At 34.5% G+C, this 19,027-nt stretch overlaps 4 protein-coding genes across 4 annotated transcripts; 3 read left to right on the top strand and 1 right to left on the bottom strand.

Moving 5' to 3' along the window:
• Positions 1 to 104: 104 nt before the first annotated feature.
• LOC135839610 (venom protease-like) lies at positions 105 to 7,893 on the top strand. Its single transcript, XM_065355714.1, has 7 exons — positions 105 to 411; positions 1,257 to 1,318; positions 6,118 to 6,157; positions 6,239 to 6,452; positions 6,534 to 6,778; positions 6,872 to 7,035; positions 7,109 to 7,893. Exons 1-7 carry the CDS (start codon positions 327 to 329, stop codon positions 7,274 to 7,276), a joined length of 978 nt encoding a protein of 325 aa, XP_065211786.1. The 5' UTR covers positions 105 to 326; the 3' UTR covers positions 7,277 to 7,893.
• LOC135839635 (uncharacterized) lies at positions 7,294 to 8,805 on the bottom strand. The gene is made up of 4 exons (XM_065355751.1): positions 8,412 to 8,805; positions 8,227 to 8,334; positions 7,968 to 8,143; positions 7,294 to 7,890 (listed from the first exon to the last, which is right to left on the bottom strand). The coding sequence occupies exons 1-4, from the start codon at positions 8,592 to 8,594 to the stop codon at positions 7,443 to 7,445; spliced, it is 915 nt and encodes a 304-aa protein (XP_065211823.1). The 5' UTR covers positions 8,595 to 8,805; the 3' UTR covers positions 7,294 to 7,442.
• Positions 8,806 to 8,954: 149 nt separating this feature from the next.
• LOC135839600 (serine/threonine-protein kinase polo-like) lies at positions 8,955 to 13,582 on the top strand. Its single transcript, XM_065355701.1, has 10 exons — positions 8,955 to 9,199; positions 9,297 to 9,538; positions 9,615 to 9,800; positions 9,877 to 9,957; positions 10,184 to 10,380; positions 10,455 to 10,571; positions 12,034 to 12,138; positions 12,214 to 12,370; positions 12,432 to 12,687; positions 12,772 to 13,582. Exons 1-10 carry the CDS (start codon positions 9,104 to 9,106, stop codon positions 12,961 to 12,963), a joined length of 1,629 nt encoding a protein of 542 aa, XP_065211773.1. The 5' UTR covers positions 8,955 to 9,103; the 3' UTR covers positions 12,964 to 13,582.
• Positions 13,583 to 16,989: 3,407 nt separating this feature from the next.
• On the top strand, positions 16,990 to 18,924 carry RagA-B (Ras-related GTP binding A/B). The gene is made up of 8 exons (XM_065355738.1): positions 16,990 to 17,175; positions 17,260 to 17,359; positions 17,440 to 17,506; positions 17,586 to 17,808; positions 17,887 to 17,982; positions 18,055 to 18,269; positions 18,371 to 18,486; positions 18,564 to 18,924. Exons 1-8 carry the CDS (start codon positions 17,164 to 17,166, stop codon positions 18,656 to 18,658), a joined length of 924 nt encoding a protein of 307 aa, XP_065211810.1. The 5' UTR covers positions 16,990 to 17,163; the 3' UTR covers positions 18,659 to 18,924.
• Positions 18,925 to 19,027: the final 103 nt, after the last annotated feature.

The raw sequence follows: 19,027 nt of genomic DNA, 5'->3' as shown, positions 1-19,027 counted from the left end.
TTGCAACCCCCCCCCCGCTCCTGTCCCATGCCTGCTGGAAAAATACTACTCTCAGTGCTAAGAGAAGATGAGCGTACATAATGTAGGTACAATAATTAATTAAATATGTATGAAGAACGTTGATATGTATTTGTGCACCTATATTACTGGATTTAGATATAAATTCAAACGGGTTTTTTATCTAATTCGTCGCATCATCCGTACAAATCTGCCTCTGGAACCGCGTTTCTTCACCGATTTTATAACACTAGTCACTATCGAATATCATGTATCACAACTGTGTTACTTTTTCGCACTTTCATTAGTTATTTTTTACTCGTTTTATCATGTTAGTTCTCTGTTTAGTGATTTTTTCGCTATGTTTGAGTTTTTCTAGACAAGATTTATTGTACGAATTAGCTTTGAAGCAAGGTACGTAAGCGATGATGATGTTACACATTAAATAGGCTACATTTTTTCCTACCAAAAAGTGTGCTAAAAGTATCGAGGTTATACTTACATAAATGGCGAATATTTATTTACCTGCAAATATTATTCGATAATTTTTATCTAAATCTGTACCTACCTTTTTGGTTTTCGTGTATTTTATGTTTAATACTCGAGATTTAGGTAAATAATGATGAATCAGCATCCTGAATTAGGTAGGAGTGAAACAAAAAATAAAGTTTTTCAAACCTATGTAGTGAAATATTCAAAAATACATATCAACTTGAAAAACATACTATGCCTCAGGAATTAATATTAAAAACAATTTTTTTTTTTTTTAAAAATCAGCAACGAATGGTAAAATTAGCATTTATTTTGTATGCGTTTTTCGTATTCTTGGTATAGCTGAATAACGATTGCAAATTGAAAAGAGGAGACAAATTTTATAATGTTGTGATGTAATACACGTACTGATAGGTATAACCTTGATGAGTGTTACCAGTTTTGCGGAATTTTCAATGAATAAGTTCCAAAGACTGTTGTAGCTGCATTAAATTTAGGTATTAAATCCACGTAGGTACCTACTTATAGAGACGAATACAATGATTTACCTATGCCAATTAAACCGGTTCTCAGTCAAGTACGAGACGTTATTTCGTAAATAAAAAATATAATTTTTTTCGATACCACAGCGCCTAAATTTTTCAGGGAGATATTTTTTTTGTAAGAATAATCAAATATTGGCGTGGTTTGGTGAGATAAGCATAGGTATAGTTGGTGTTTTTTTGCAGAAATTTATAAAAAATAATTTTGAGATGTTTTATTTACAGGATTGAATTTCACCGAAGCTGAAAGTATTCTGGAATATGAAAGACATGGAACTAAAAGACAGGTGAATGAGATGGTTTATTTTTTAGTGTTTTGTACCTATTATGTATTTCGATCAAAATATTAGGTAGGTATCTCGTATCTCGAATCGAATTTTTCATTAAAAAATTTCAATTTGTGCGATTCTACTCGTATGCATACCTAAGTTTGGAAAAATCACAAGAATTTGATATTTTTTTTCGGTTTTCTACCAGTTTATTGGAAAATTACGTACTCCAAGTGCTTAAATTCGAACTAATCTGATACCTACCTCATGAAATCGTACTTAAAGTCATATTCATGGATTTTTAGGCTGATTTTCCATCGTACTTAGGTATATATGTAGAAAAAGGAAAAATTAGGCTTATGCAGCCTCTCATAATTCCAGGATTGGGGGTGGGGTCGCTCACAAAATTCGTTTCGGAGCCCACGAAAAGGAGTATGTTTCCATCGATTTTTGTAAGTCTGAAATCTAGAAACCCTTGTCTTGACGCATCCCCCTAATTGATTTTAGAGACTGTTTGGTACTGATCACGTCAGAACAGGTGTACATAATCAGATTCAGATCAAAACTTTGATGTAATGAGGTTTAATTATATGTAGATCTGATTGAACGGATCTGATCAGATCTGAATAGGCCTAATCAGCACCAAACCTCATCATATTTTTCCTAACGGATCCGACTGAATCGGTATATTTAATATGATCAAAACTTTGATCTGTTCTTATCAGAACGTTAATCAGATCAGATCTGATCAGAACTTTGATCTGATTTGATCAGAGTTTTGATCTGATTTGGTGAGACCTTTGATCGGATTTGATCAGAACTTTGAACTGATCAGATTGGAACTTTGATCTGATCAGATTGGAACTTTGATCTGATTTGATCAGAACTCTGATTGGGTCTGATCAAAACTTTAGGATCTGATCAGAACTTCGATTTGATCTGATCAAATCAGAGCTTTGATTGGATTAGGTCAGAACTCTGATCGGATTTGATTAGAACTTTGATCCGATCTGATTAGAAGTTTGATGAGATCAGATCATGACTTTTGATCAGAAATAGAAATTACCCCATCAGAATTTCAACTTGGTCTGATCAGAACATTGATCTGATTTTATCAGAACTTCGATCGGATTTGATCAGAACAATAAACTGATTGGATTGAAACTTTGATCAGATCTTCTGATACGATCAGAACTTTGATCTTATATAATCATAACTTTGATCAGATTTGGTCAGAACTCTAATTGGATCTGATCAGACTCTGATAAGATTTGATTAGAAGTTTGATCAGATCAGAACTTTTTGATCAGAAATAGAAATGACTGCATCAGAATTTTGACCTGGTCTGATCTGAACTTTGATATGATTTGATCAAAACTTTGATTAGTTTCATTTGATCTGATCTGATCGGAATTCAGATGGATACCCCGATTTGGTCAGAACGCTTATTAATTTGTTTTGATCTGATCTGATTAGAAAATTGATCTGATCAGAGCACCGCAGATCAGAACTTTGAATAGACTTGAACAGAACTTAAACCTAATCTGATCAAAAGTTTGATCTGATCTGATTGATCTGATTGGATTAGAAGTTTGGTCGGATCAGATCAGATCAAATCAGATCAGAACTTTTGATCAGAAATAGAAATGACTGCATCAGAATTTTGACTTGGTCTGATTAGAACTTTGATCTGATTTGGTGAGTCCTTTGATCGGATTCTATTGGAGCTTTGATCTGATTTGGTGAGAACTTTGATCGGATTTTATCAGAACTGTGAACTGATCGAATTGGAACTTTGATTTGATCGGATTGGAACTTTAATCTGATCTTCTGATATGATCAGAATCAGAACTTTGATCTTACATGATCAGAACTCTGATTGGGTCTGATCCAAACATTGATAGGATCTGATCAGAAGTTTGATGAGATCAGATCAGGACTTATGATCAAAAATAGAAATTACCACAACCAAATTTTTAGTTAGTCTGATCAGAACTTTGAGCTGATTTAATCAGAACTTTGATCTGATCAAATCAGAGCTTTGATCGGATTAGGTCAGAACTCTGATCGGATCTTATTAGAACTTTGATCGTATCTGATAAGAAGTTTGATCCGATCTAATTAGAAGTTTGATGCGATCAGATCATGACTTTCAATCAAAAATAGAAATTACCACATCAGAATTTTAACATGTTTGATCAGAACTTTGAGCTGATTTGATCAGAGCTTTGATCGGATCAAATCAGAGTTTTGATCGGATTTGGTCACAACTTTGATTAAATTTGATGATAACATTACACTGATCTGATTGGAACTTTGACCTGTTCTTCTGATATATGATCAGAACTTTGATCTGATTTGATCGAAACCTTGAGCTGATCTGATTAGAAGTTTGATGAGATCAGATCATGACTTTTGATCAGAAATAGAAATTACCACATCAGAATTTTGACTTGGTCTGATCAGAACTTTGAGCTGATTTAATTAGCGCTTGATCTGATCAAATCAGAGCTTTGATCGGATCAAATCAGAGCTTTGATCGGATCAAATCAGAGTTTTGATCGGATTTGGTCACAACTTTGATTGGATTTGATCATAACATTACACTGATCTGATTGGAACTTTGATCTGGTCTTCTGATATGATCAGAACTTTGATCTGATTTGATCAGAACAGAACTCTGATCGGATCTGATCAAAAGCTTGAGCTGATCTGATTAGAAGTTTGATGAGATCAGATCCGGACTTCTGATCAGAAATAGAAATTACCACAACAGAATTTTGACTTGGTATAATTAGTACTTTGGTCTGCTTTTATCAAAACTTTAATTAGTTTAATTTAATTTGATCTGATGTGATCAGAACTTTAATCTGATGTGATCAGAACTTTAATCTGATGTGATCAGAACTTTAATCTGATGTGATCAGAACTTTGATCTGATTTTATCAGAACTTCAATCGAATTTGATCAGAACTTTGAACCGATTAGACTGAAACTTTGATCAGATCTTCTGATACAATCATAACTTTGATCTGATTTGGTCAGAGCTCTAATTGGATCTGATCAGACTCTGATAAGATTTGATCAGAAGTTTGATCAGATCAGAGCTTTTAATCAGAAATAGAAATGACTGCATCAGAATTTTGAGTTGGTCTGATCAGAACTCTGATCTGATTGGATCAAACTTTAATTAGTTTCATTTAATCTGATCTGATCTGATCAGAAGGGTACTCTGATTTGGTCAGAACGCTTATTAATTTGTTTTGATCTGATCTGATTAGAAAATTGATCTGATCAGAGCAGATCAGAACTTTGAATAAACCTGATCAGAACTCCAACCTTATCTGATCTGATTGATCTGATCAGATCAGAACTTTTGATCAGAAATAGAAATGACCGCATCAGAATTTTGACTTGGTCTGGTCAGAACTTTGATCTGATTTGATAAAAACTTTGATTAGGTAGTTTAATTTGATCTGATTTGGTCAAAACTCTTACCAGTTTGATTTGATCAAATCTGGTTAGAAAATTGATCAGATCAGATCAGAACTTTGAATTGGCCGGATCAGAACTTCAACCTGATCTGATCAGAAGTGTGATCTGATTCTGATCTGGTAAGAAAATTGGTCTGACCAGATCAGATCAAAACTTTGACGTCTGATCAGAAGTTTGATCTAATCTGATCTGATCTGATCAAATTTCATTAGAACGTTGATCTGATCTGATCGTACTATACCTTATAGTCTGACCAGAATAATCTGGTTTTCTCCATTAAATTTGGTCGTCTGAACAAATGTGCAGCCTAATCCGATAAAACCTCAAATCTGAGATTGTATTGGTCACATTTAATTGGATCCGGGACGTTCAGATTCGATTTATCATCGAAACTTTAATCCGAGTCTGATTAGATTTGATATGATCTGGTTGATTCCAATTGGATTTAAAAAATGTTGATCCGGAAGATGTGATCTGATCTCAGATTTGATCAATCTAATCTAATCGTGTTCCCCTGGAAATTTTTTTTCAAACATACGTAGGTATAGTTTAATCTCTCTCTGTTAGGTCATTTCACGAAATTCGCACTTTCTGCCATTGGATTCGAGCTAGATGTTGATTGAGGACGAATTTTTGCTACAAATTGATCTGATGGTCTGAAATTTGAGATGCAAAATCTAAAAATCAGGACTTCTGGTTAAATATTTTTTCAAATGTTTCAATTTTTTTGGTAGTGGAAGGGGTTAGGTTGGGTTTGATTGGGTTGGATTGGATTAGAAATCTAATCAAGACAACACTTCTTCAAGTTACCTACCTAATATTTGAGAATTTTTTTATAAATTTTGGAAAGACTTTTTTTTTCAATTTTGGAGAAAAATTAATGTTTGCAAGATTTTTTAGATGTTTCAATTTCCAAGGAGAAGGCGATTAAAATACCTACATTCAAACCACTAATTTTTTAGGACAACTTTTTTTTCATTTTCAAAAAGAGGAAGAATGAAAAAAAAAAAATGAAAGTTCTCGAATAAAAAATAAAATAAAATAAAAGGAAATGGAAAATTTTTACGTTTGATTACATAGAGATTCTACAATTTTGACGAAAACTGGAAAGTAAGACTTCTGAAGAAATTTTTGTAGAAAGGAGAACTTGAAGCTGACAATTTTTTAGGTGCCTCAAAATGGATGCGAATGAGATAGAAGACCTGAATTTTTTTTTATTTTCAAACAGAATCAGATAAAATAAAAAAATTGAAAAGTTCAATGTCTGATCGAAAACAAAGTACTTAGCTACAATATTTAATTTTTCTCTAATTTTTTCATAGGCACCCTTCAGGTATAAATCAGGAATCCCTCAAAGTAGAAGTAAGCTCTACTTCATTTACCTATACCTATCATAATTTCTCCGTCAATATTTTTACTCTCATCTGTAAATCAAAATTTCAGTCTGTGGCATAAATGGAAGATCTCTGAACCGTATTAGACGACAAAATACTGTAGAAGATGAACGTCCTCAAGGCAGCGAAGACTGGCCTTGGATGGCTTTACTCGTGAGCAAGAGTGACGGCCCGGGGTACGGCGACTGGTTCTGCGGAGGGAGCTTACTCAATAGCAGATATGTTCTGACGGCTGCTCATTGTTTTTATTCGAAAGGAGCGCGGTACGTATAAACATCGACAATAACATCAAAATCATAAACATCATAAAGCTCCAATTAAATTTTCAAATGTTCAATTTGCAGGAGCAAAGATGAGAGCGATTTTTACGTACGTTTAGGAGAATATGACACTGGTGATTATGCGGAAACTGAAACACAAGAATTTGATGTGGACAAACTGATAGTACATCCTGAATACGATCCCGCAGTAAATATTAATGACATAGCTATTCTCAAATTGAATCAGACCGTTCAATATACCCAATACGTCAGGCCTATTTGTCTGCCTGGAGCCGAACCTCGTGTTAATGAAGACACCATTGTAGCTGGTAAGCAATTCGTATTAGGACGGTATTTCAAAAGTACATACATTATGATGAGTCCTCAATTCTTATTATAGCGCAATGTAATAATTATTCTAGGTTGGGGTTTAACAGCCTACCAAGGTAGTAAAAGCCATCTATTACTATACGTCGATTTACCAGTTAGGGATCTCAACGAATGCAGAGATGCGCTATTTGATTCACCTGTTCACGATTCAAATATCTGCGCAGGACCTGAAACTGGTGGCAAAGACTCATGCAACGTAATAATCGTGCAGAAAATGTTACTCTACGTTTAGTTACTAAATCCATCACTAATTAATAATATAAATTTAGGCAGACTCCGGTGGCCCACTCATGTACCAAGGGAACGGGAAACGTTGGGAAAGCGTCGGAATAGTATCCTGGGGACGAAGATGTGGCGAAGCATATCCAGGTGTTTATACTTCGGTGGTGAAATTCTTAAAGTTTATAGGAGATATTATTACTCACGCTTCTGCGTAACTCGACACAGATTAGACTTCGTTTACAAGAGATTGTATTTAAATAATTTGGCTACTTACGATACATAAAAAGCAATGTCGACAGATAAAAAAGAACATTTAGGTACGCAATTTACATAATTACAAAATAAAAAATATGATAAAAACCTACCCCCGATGAGTAATAATTATTTACCGCTATTCAACAACGTCGGATTCATCCAAATATCTGTGACCGAAGTTCCGTCGATTTTCACGTCGCTAAAATATCTCAAGGTATCTTTCACTTGATACCAGCTACCGTTCGGATTCGACGAACTATTCGTATCGCTACAACAAGACGAAACATCGGTCGTCGTGCTGCAATCTGACGACTGCGATAAAGGTAAACTATCCGAGGTGCTATCGTCTTCGTAAATTTTTATTTCAAAACACGAGCAAGATTGCGGATTGTGGTGCGTTTCTTGAAACGTAATTACAGCTTGTTTTCCTTTGGTTGGTAAACGGAATCCGTTACGTAGAATGAATGAATTCGAGTTTAACGAATGATCCGGTTTCATTTTCAACATCACGTGTAAATTACCAGTGCAATTCGAGCTAATTAAGTCGTAGAATTGCTCCGAATTTATCATCGATCTGTAACAAATACGATGGGGTTAGAATTGTACTTCGTATTTGTCGAGATACTCTTCAAATTGTCGTCGAAGAATCACCTGAATAAATTCCTACAGTTTTTACGAGTTGAATGGTGTTTATCTAGATGCGAATAGTTAAGAGATGGTATCCGAATACGAAACACTTCTTGAGGATTTAGGAACGATGTGCCCAGCATAATAACTATTTCTTCCACTCTATCGCTACCGGTTGAAGTCAATTCTTCGTTAATGAGCTACGTTCGATTAAAATTCAAAATTTCATTAATAATGACGAAATATTCCTGGTTCTCTCGTATAGTCAAAGGCAAACACTTACGTGGAAAATCTTTTCTAACGAATTATACGCATCTCGAGTCTTATGCAAGTATTTATCCAGCACTACGAAGTGTTTCGATCTAAAACTACGGTCACCTTGATCTGAATCCTAGACAGATTAACATTCGATTAGTTGAAATACTCCTCAAAATATGAAAAAAAAAAGAACTCGAAGTGATCACAAACCTTCATCGAATCCACTAGTGTTTGTCCTCTGGGAACGTACATCTTCAGACGTTCGTAATTGTAGGGTATTAATTGTTTTTGATAAATTATATATTTTATGAATTCTATCACCATCGAGGAACATGACGAAGGTGTTATTATATCGTTTACTTCGACGTTGAATTCGACAGATTTATTTTTCATCTTAGAACTTCTCCTCTCTCATGTCCACCACAAACACATTAAAAATACACACTCGAGAATCGTTTAAATGGCGAGTAATTGGTTTTAAATGAATAAATAAGCTACCGGTTAACTTTTCTGTACATTTTTATCGCGAAAATTATGAAATATTTTGATAAAAATTCAAAAATGAGTCGTCGCTTCGTCAATTTTATTGAAAATAACGTTTTTTTCTAATCAAAACATTAAAATTCGGACTATGTTCCACAGAGTGCGCTAGCGTCGCGGTACAAACGTAACGTGATTGGTTGAAATTTACAACCAGAGATGACGTCACGTCAAATGGACCAATCACGCGTTCGAGCAACGTGTGATTGGCCAGTGATAGTGCAGTTCGTTGTTGTTTACCTTTTCAAATCTTTTTATCACGAAATTTGGCGGAAATTGGCTGTTTCATTTCATTTTCATTTCGAAATTAATTCGTTATAATTTAGTTAACTGTTTATTGTCTTGTGTAGTTTTAATTTGAAATGGCTCATAATCAAGCGGACGACGTCGTTATTCCTGAAGTGATAATAGACACCAGCACGAATTCGAAATATGCCCGGGGAAAGTTCTATGGCAAGGTAAGCCTTTGTTCGCTGATCAAACTAGTGTTAGGCTAATATAATTATCCATACTCGACCCTCGTGATTGCCGAAACGCATTACATGTTGTGTTTAGGAAGGTTTCGCGAAATGTTACGCAATCAAAGATATGGCTACCGGTCGCAAGTACGCTGGAAAAATCGTATCGAAAAAGTTGCTAATGTCAAATCATAAAGTGAAAATCGCCAGGGAAATGATCATCCACAAAAGCGTCAATCACAAACATATCGTCGGTATACACGGCTTCTTCGAAGATGATGAATTCTTCTACGTAGTATTAGAATTGTGTCGTAGAAGATCGCTTATGGAATTACACAAGTAAACAAACTCGAACTGTTCGATGTAGTATAATCGTAGATGAGCACTTTTGTTACTATTTCGTTTCATTTTCTAGACGCCGAAAAGCTTTAACCGAACCGGAAACCAGATACTATATGAAACAGGTACTGGACGGTGTGCTGTATTTACACGATAATGGAATTATTCATAGAGATTTAAAACTAAGTAACTTATTCTTAAACGACGATATGGATGTGAAAATCGGCTGTTTTGGACTCGCAACGAAAATCGAATACGAAAAGTAAGCGTGAAAGATTACTCGGTGTTTTTTTTTTTACTATACGATTTTTAACAGTTATTTTTTTTTCGAATTTCAGTATCAATTTCATGGCGCGAGAAACCATCAATAAGATGGGACCCGGTTTTGCAGTTGATATTTGGTCTCTCGGTTGTATTATGTGAGCGGATTATTTTTTTTTTATCTATGTTCAGCGAAATAGTACATCGTTCGTATCGTTTAATTGCTAGTTTTACTCGAAAAGGAGTATTTTTTCAATATGTTTAGTGATTATGAACTAGTATTTGGCTGCGTTATGAGCGATGTACTTTTTTCGTCTAGAATATGTATAATTATTTCGAATAATCTCGATGAAATTGTGTTCTTATGTTTTTTTTCCTGCAAAGGTACACATTACTCGTTGGCAAGCCTCCTTTCGAAACGAATTCTGTAGTCGAAACCTACGAACGTATTAAACGCTGCGATTACAAAATCCCCACTCAAATCAAAGCTCCTGCTGCCAATCTAATCACCTCCATGTTATTACCAGATCCGGAGAAAAGACCGACAGTCAGAAAAATCATCAGCTCTGATTTTTTCAATGGTATTTGAAACTCGTACTTGGATTCTATCTCAAATACAACGTGTTTTTAACTGACGTATTGTTTTTCTTCGCAGGTTATATACCTTCAAAACTGCCGCTTTCGTGCTTAACTGTTGCTCCAAGATTACAATCTATGGATGTTGAAGAACACGTTTCATTGGGTCGCAGACCGTTGGCTGAAGTCAATAATGGTGAGATTATTTTAGTCCGGCATATGACAATAGGAGTAATTGCACCCCCCCCCCCGCCGATCATCCGGGACAACTATTTTCTTAAAGGGGACATCCTAAGGAACATTTTAAAGCAAACTTGTCCAAAAAAAAGTAGGCCTTACTTACAAAATGGTGGCCAATTTGATTGACAGGTCAGCCGAAATCGCAGATTTTGCGTTTCAACATAGTACTTGGACGAAATTTTTCAAACCTTACAAAGGTAGATCGAAAGATTATGCAAACATTTATCACCTGTCAAAATTTCAAGTGCTAAAGTGCGTTTTTCGATTTTTGGTGAATTTTTGAAAATCCAATTTAAGCCAAAAATGAGGGAAAAAATCAAAATTTTACCAAATTGACCAAGAAAGCTAAAAATTTGGGATATGCCCTATTTTCGACATGCCAAATCGATTGAAAACGGTTTCAACCCGTTTTGAGGAGTTCTGGAGCCTCCAGCAGATTTTTGAAACTCGAAATGTCCACAAAATTCCATCAAATTTGAGTTGTAGAGCTGAAATTTATTCTAAAAACTAATTTCAATACGCTACGAAGTACTGTAGGTGAATTTCAAATCATTTTGGAGCCTCCGGTGACTTTTTGAAAATTTCTGAAGCATCCAGCAGATTTTTGAAACTTTGAATTTTCACAAAATTTCATCAAATGGAGATGGAAAGCTGAAATTTACTCTACATTCCAATTTTAACACCCTCCGAAGACGACTTCGGGTGGGTTTAAGTCATTTTAGAGCCTCCAGCGACTTTTTTGAAAATTACTGGAGCTTCCAGTAAATTTTTGAAACTTGAAATTTCCCCAAAATTTCATCAAACTGAGATGGAAGTCGAATTTCATTTTTCAAACTAATATCAATACGCTACGAAGTGGACTGCTGGTGGATTTCTAATCGTTTTGGAGCCTCCAGCAGATTTTTGATGCTTTAAATTTTCACAAAATTTCATCAAATGGAGATGGAAAGCTGAAATTTACTCTACACTCCAATTTTAACAACCTCTGAAGACGACTTCAGGTGGGTTCAAGTCATTTTAGAGCCTCCAGCGACTTTTTTGAAAATTACTGGAGCCTCCAGTAAATTTTTGAAACTTGAAATTCTCGCAATATTCCATCAAATTGGAGTTGTAAAGCTGAAATTTATTCTAAAAACTAATTTCAATACGCTACGAAATACTGTAGGTGAATTTCAAGTTATTTTGGAGCCTCCAGCGACTTTTTGAAAATTCCTGAAGCATCCAGCAGATTTTTGAAAATTTGAATTTTCACAAAATTTCATCAAATGGAAATGGAAAGCTGATTTTAGAGCCTCTAGCGACTTTTTTGAAAATTACTGGAGCCTCCAGTAGATTTTTGAAACTTGAAATTCCCGCGAATTGGAGTTGTAAAGCTGTCCTCGCATTTTTACTGAATGTAATCATTTTATGATTTTTAGGAGGTAAAAACAGTCCAGCATATTATAATGATCACCTTAGAACGTTGCACAGCCAATTACAGAAAGTTTTGACCAACAAACCATCGCGTCTACAAAGTGACGCTGGTGAGTATTTGGTCGTCTAACTTGACTCTTCATATTAGAACCATCTCAACTAATTTTTTTTTTTTTTCATTGCAGAGGAAATAACCGATCCTGCTGCTCAACCGTTCATCTGGATTAGTGATTGGGCCGACCGTACCGAATCGTTCGGTCATTTCTGTTACCGATTGTGCGATAGCGGAGTAGGCATCATGTTCGACGATGAAAGTCGTATTGTGCAGTTGGCCAATCAAAAGTAAGCTCACAATTTCGTAATCGACAAAGAATTCCTCGTCTAATCGCGAGATTTCCCACAGGAATGTGCATTACATCGAAAGAGACGGAACCGAGAATTACTACACGATGGATAATACGCCGCTCTATTTAAAGGAAAAAATGAAATTTCTGTCGGATTTCCGAAAACACACGAAGGAACAGTTCACGAAAGCCGGACTCTCGCCCGCCTTCGTCCGAGTACAAGAGTCAGATTCTCTCAGCCGTGTACCCTATTTGCACCGATGGCACAGAACCACATCCACTGTAATTATGCAATTGACCAATGGCACGGTACAGGTGAGTAAAAAATCCAACCCCGAATTAATCTCAACTTCGTAATTGCTCTATTTTGCACCTTTTTAATTTTCTTTCACTTTGCAGATGAACTTCAACGATCGTCACACCTCAATAATCATGTGTCCTCTGATGGCAGCTGTCACCTACATCGACACCGAGAAAAATTTCCATACGTATAGATTTTCGACGATTATGAAAAACGTTTGTAACCCAGCTCTCCTGTCGTGTTTGGATTACGCAGCTTCCAAAATCGAAAATTTACTCAGAAGCCAATAATATTATGTGTTCCTTGAAACTTGAAAGTCGTTCGTTGTAAAACATTCCGAATAGAGGCGGTACCTTGTTCTGTCCTTTTACTCCTTGACTGCCTATTTTAGTACGAAAAAAATTAATTTTATCTAATTTTATAATTTTTCAACGTTTATCTCGTACGTATTAGAAATTAATTCAGTTGAAGAAGATTTTTTTAATGTGTTTTTTTTAATCACTGAATTATACTTTTAAAAACTAAACGTTTATGTCGGTTAAAATTGAAATTCCTTATGGATTTGTTTCTTGAATCGTCCCAGTTCCCAATTTTGCTTTTATTACTAGTCAATCTTTTTACGTTTACAATTATTTCCTAGGCTTAAAATGCAATGTTCATGCCTAGACATACTACACTGTGATATTCGTTTTTCTATTTTAGCATGAGACTGTTTAGTCAAATCAACCGTACCTTTTTGCAGTCTTTTTTTTACTCTTATTTTTTTCAGTACTATTTTTATGATTATCTTTTCTACTTATGTGTAATGAACTTAGTGTATCAGTAACCGAACAGTGTGAAGAAAGTAGTTACCTGTTATTTTTAGTCCTTGCATTTTTTAAAAAAATAATATAGTCTTATCGTATCGAGTACATTTTGTCTGTTTTACTTTGTTCTCGATCTTTGATTCATTTTGAATTCGGATCGCTCTCCCCTCGCCCTTACCAACTAGTGTGTATTTTTCAAAAAATTCATTTTTTCTAAATCATGATTCTACCTACTTTTCGAAAAAAAAAATGAAAAAATAATATCGATTTCTCCAAAAAGCTTGGCTTTAGTCAAGATTTCTAAAAGTGTAGTTTCTGACCAAAAATTGGCAAAATTGCCCAAAAATCTCGTTTTGTTGACAAAAACTACCCCAAAGCCTAGATTATTTTACAAAAATTGCTACCCAATGTCTTGCTTTTTGTCAATATTTTCAAAAAAAAAAAAAAAAAGAAGAAAAATACAATAATAATGTATCACGAGGTTGCAAAAAAATCTCTCACTTTATCGACAAAAATTTTAAAAATTCTCGTTTTTTACAAAATGGCTAAAAAAATGGTTTTTATTTACCTGAACTGACTTTTTTGTTAAAAGTGATAAAAATTTTCAGTTTTGCGTGAAAAATTACTGAAAATCGTCGCTTTTTTGAAAAATAAATTGTCGAAAAAAATTGTGCTTTTTAATGCTTATTTGCTTAAAATGGTTTTTCCCCAGAATTCTCAAAAACACTTGCTTTTTGGAATTTTGTCAGCTATTACTCTAAAAAATTACTTTTTCGAGCAAAAAGTGCTTAGCATTCTTGATATTTTAAACAAAAATTGTAAAAAATATCACTCAGCCTAAAATTGAAACAAAAATGTTTGCCCTTTTGTTTGCTGCAGATTGATTTTTATATTGACTTTTTTCACTCCTCCACTCTTTAGATACCTACCTACCAAAAAGTCGTTCTCAATCAACGTCAAGCCCTTTGAATCTAATGACAGAAGAACGAGTGAATTTCGTTGAAATGACCTAGCAGAGACCTACTAAACCTATGTCTGATCAGATCAGATCAGATCTCCCGAATCAACATTTTTTAGATCCAATTGGAATCAACCAGATCATATCAAATCTAATCAGACTCGGATCAAACTGATCAAAGTTTTGATAATAAATTGAATCTGTTAATACAATCTCAGACTTGACTTGAAGTTTTATCGGATTAGGCTACATTTGTTCAGACGACCAAATTTAATGGAGAAAACCATGTTATTCAGATCAGACGTCAGACTATAGTTTGAACAGATCAGATCAACGTTCTGATGAAATCTAATCAAAGCTCTGATATATCAGAAGATGTGATCAAAGTTTCAATCCAATCAGTTCAATGTTCTGAATCTGATCAAATCTGATCAAAGTTCTGATCAGCCCTTGTCAAAATCCTGATGTGGTAATTCCTATTTCTGATCATAATTCCTGATCTGATCTCATCAAACTTCTAATCAAATCAGATCAAAGTTATGATCATGTCAGATCAAAGTTATGATCATGTACGATCAAAGTTATGATCATGTCAGATCAAAGTTCTGATCAAATCAGATCAAAGTTCTGAATCTTCTGATCATATCAGAAGATCAGATCAAAGTTCAATCCGATCAGTTCAAAGTTCTGAATCTGATTAAATCCGATAAAGTTCTGACCAAATTCAATCAAAGCTCTGATTTGATCAGATTAAAGCTCTGATGAGATCAAGTCAAAATTCTGACGTAGTAATTTCTATTTCTGATCAATAATCCTGATTTGATCTCATCAAACTTCTAATCAAATCAGATCAAAGTTCTGATCAAATCAGATCGAAGTTATGATCATGTCAGATCAAAGTTCCGATCCGATCAGTTCAAAGTTCTGATAAAATCCGATCAAAGTTCTGACCAAATCCAATCAAACTTCAAACCAAACCTCGGATTTAATCAGATTAAAGCTCTGATCAAATCAGCTCAAACTTCTGATCAGACCAAGTCAAAATTCTGATGTAGGTACCTAGTAATTTCTATTTTCTATTTCTGATCAAAAGTCGTGATCTGATCTCATCAATCATCATACTCCTAACCTAATCAGATCAGATCAAACTTCTGATCAGATCCGATTAGAGTTATGATCAGATCAATGATGTGATCAGATCAGATCAAGTTTCTGATCATGTGAAATGTGAGATCAAAGTTCTGATCATATTAGAAGATCAGATCAAAGTTCTGATCAAATCCGATCAAAGTTCTCACCAAATACGATCAAAATTCTGATCAAAGCTCTGATCAAATCAGAATCAGATCAAAGTGTTGATAAGATCTGATCAATGTTCTTGTTCTGATAAGAACAGATCAAAGTTTTCATCATAATAAATCTGCCGACTCAGTTGGATCCGTTTGGTAAAATATGATCAGGTTTGGATCTGATTAGGCCTATTCAGATCTGATCAGATACGTTTAATCAGATCTACATATAATTAAATCTTATTAGATCCTAGTTTTGATCTGAATCCGATTATGTACTTGTACACCTGTTCGGATGAAAAAACGAAAATAAAATGATGGAAAAAATAAAAAAATTCTAAAATTTAATAGTATATTATGCAACTAGGGAGATAATGTGATCTTCAACGAATTTTGAGGTTTATTTCCCGAGCGAAGCGAGGGAAGTAACTCAAAATGGTTGAAAATCACATTATCTCCCCAGTTCCATAAAATATTTTACGTTTTTTAGGGAGAGAATCGCTAATTTGTCCGCCGAGCGATTAGCGAGCGGGAGATAATGTAGTAGATTATCTCCCTAGAAACGTAAAATTATCTTTCATTATAAGGAAAAAACAACAGAGTGTGTCCAACACCAAACCGAACATCTTATATTTTGATATTTTTTATTTCAAAATTTATGATCATAACATAATCAAATTTAGGAGATTTAAAGACTAAAGAGCAATACAATGACGTAGAATGCACTGCATCTGAAGAGCTTTTAATAGGGGTGTTCGAGCGCTCTACAGAACGCTCCAGAATTTACAGAAAACGTAAAAAATTAGGGGTTTTGAGCGCTCATGAAAGACTCAAAATGGACAATAGACTGCTGCAATGCAATTTCACAAAAAACTGTAAAAAATTTTCAACGTTTTCTGTAAATGCTGCAGGTTTTTGTAACTTGCTGGAGAGCGCTCGAACACCCCTATTATTCTTTTTTTTCGAAAATTGCTCATTGTTAAATTCCTAATGTAAGAATTTCTCACATTTCACTTTCAGCAAGTTCACGATGGCTTCATTATTATATTATTCAAATTCGAGGAAAAAATCCTCAAAATGTCAAAATTTTTTCAATTTTGAATTTTTTACAAAAAAATGAAAAAGTTTACCTGCAAATCACAAACGTAACATGATTGGTCAAAGTTCACAACCCGAGATGACGTCACGTAGACTCGACCAATCACGCGTTCGAACAACGGTTCTGAATCAGTGAATCGTGTTTATGTTTTTGTTGTTGTTGTTTTTTTTTTATCATTTTCGTGGAAAAAATGGAAAACACGAGATAAAAGATACGAATTTCAGTGTGAAATTTAGCGAAAAATTATGTATTTAATGGAAACTGTCTATCAATTAATCGTCTAAGATTGTATATCGTTCATTTATAGCTTAAATTTGAATCGAAATCCGGTCCCAATCATGAAGAAAAAAGTAATACTTTTGTCGCACTCGAAACACTTGTACGCCGCTTCGCTATAAAATTCCATTAAAAACACCTTAATTTCTGTCACACAGGTTCTGCTGATGGGGAAAAGTGGTTCAGGAAAGACCAGCATGAGATCTATAATATTTGCCAATTATATAGCTCGCGATACTCGCCGATTAGGAGCTACAAGTAATACACTTCGTTTCACTTACATAGCTGGTAAATTTTATATTGTCGAATTTACTCATCGTTTTATTGATTCTGTTTAGTCGATGTTGAACATTCTCACGTTCGATTCCTCGGTAATTTGGTGCTTAATTTATGGGACTGTGGAGGGTAAGTATGGCCAGATACATACGGTTAGTTACATTTGTTGTGAAGAAAAGTTGAAACGATGGTTGATTTTTTTCCCCAGACAAGAAGCCTTCATGGAAAACTACTTTACTAGTCAACGTGATAATATATTCAGAAACGTAGAAGTTCTCATCTACGTGTTTGACGTTGAAAGTAGAGAACTAGACAAGGATATGCATTATTATCAAAGTTGCCTGGAAGCTATACTGAATAATTCGCCGGAAGCTAAAGTGTTTTGTTTGATTCATAAAATGGATCTGATCCAAGAAGATCAAAGAGATACGGTATTGTTTTTGAACGGTATTTTTTTCTTTAAAATTATATTAAATGAAATTATTTATTCGTTCGATGATTTTCGGTAGATTTTTTCTCAACGTGAAACCGACTTGAAGAAATTATCGAAACCGATCGAATGCACTTGTTTTCGAACTTCGATTTGGGATGAAACATTATACAAGGTACAGTGTTATTTTTTTATGATTAAAAAAATGTACGTAGAATGTTTGTAAATGTGATTGCTTTTATTTCAGGCATGGTCAGCGATCGTTTACAAATTAATTCCAAATGTTAAAGATTTTGAAACTAGTCTAACTTCGTTCTGCAATATCATCGAGGCTGACGAAGTGCTTCTGTTCGAACGAGCTACATTCTTGGTTATATCGCATTGCGAACGTAAACCACATCGTGATATACACCGTTTTGAAAAAGTTTCCAATATTATTAAACAATTCAAACTCAGCTGCAGGTACGTCTACGTATAGAACCGTAGAATGAAACACAATCACCTTGAAGGAAATTTTTTCAAATGAATAATTATACTTTATTTTGAATTATTTGTATGTGTAGCAAAGTTGCAGCTCAATTCCATAGCATGGAAGTTCACAATTCGTACTTCGGAGCCTACATCGATGTATTTACTCCCAATACCTACATCATGGTTATCGTTTCCACTCCTAAAATCCGTAAGTATTTTTTTTTTTGAGTAAAATACTGAAAAAGTCGTACGAAACTCTAAATATCTGTTTTTTTTTCTCAACAGCATCCGCAGCTTTACAAATCAACATAAATAACGCTCGTAAATACTTCGATAAACTGGAACGCGACAGCCAAATACAGCCGAATTATATCAAGTGACGAAAATTATTCAAGGCAAGAAAAGTCAAATGAAGTTTGCGTTCCTGCCTACGAGTAAGCCATCGAGGAGTAGAAACTACATAAAAAATGGGTTATTGTGCAACACTGCGAGCTTTTACATTGGCACGTGCGTTGGAATCGAGATTTTTTTTTATTCTACCATATTATTATTATTCAATTTAGTTTTAAAAGTTATTTCCAATTTTTTTATTTATCATTTTTTTTTTGACATGGTTTAAAAAATTATACGCATTTATCGATCGAAATGTTCGAACTTTGGTAACATATTTGTAACTAACTGCATCACCGGGTGTGATCCTTATTCGAAACCTCGTCTCTTGTTTCGGAACAGGGAGTAGATTCGAAATT

This window comes from Planococcus citri, chromosome 1, assembly GCF_950023065.1.
Source record: "Planococcus citri chromosome 1, ihPlaCitr1.1, whole genome shotgun sequence".
NCBI classification, from domain to species: Eukaryota; Metazoa; Arthropoda; class Insecta; order Hemiptera; family Pseudococcidae; genus Planococcus; species Planococcus citri.
Note: the sequence above shows the minus strand (reverse complement) of the source record. Positions and strands in the feature narration are given on the sequence as shown.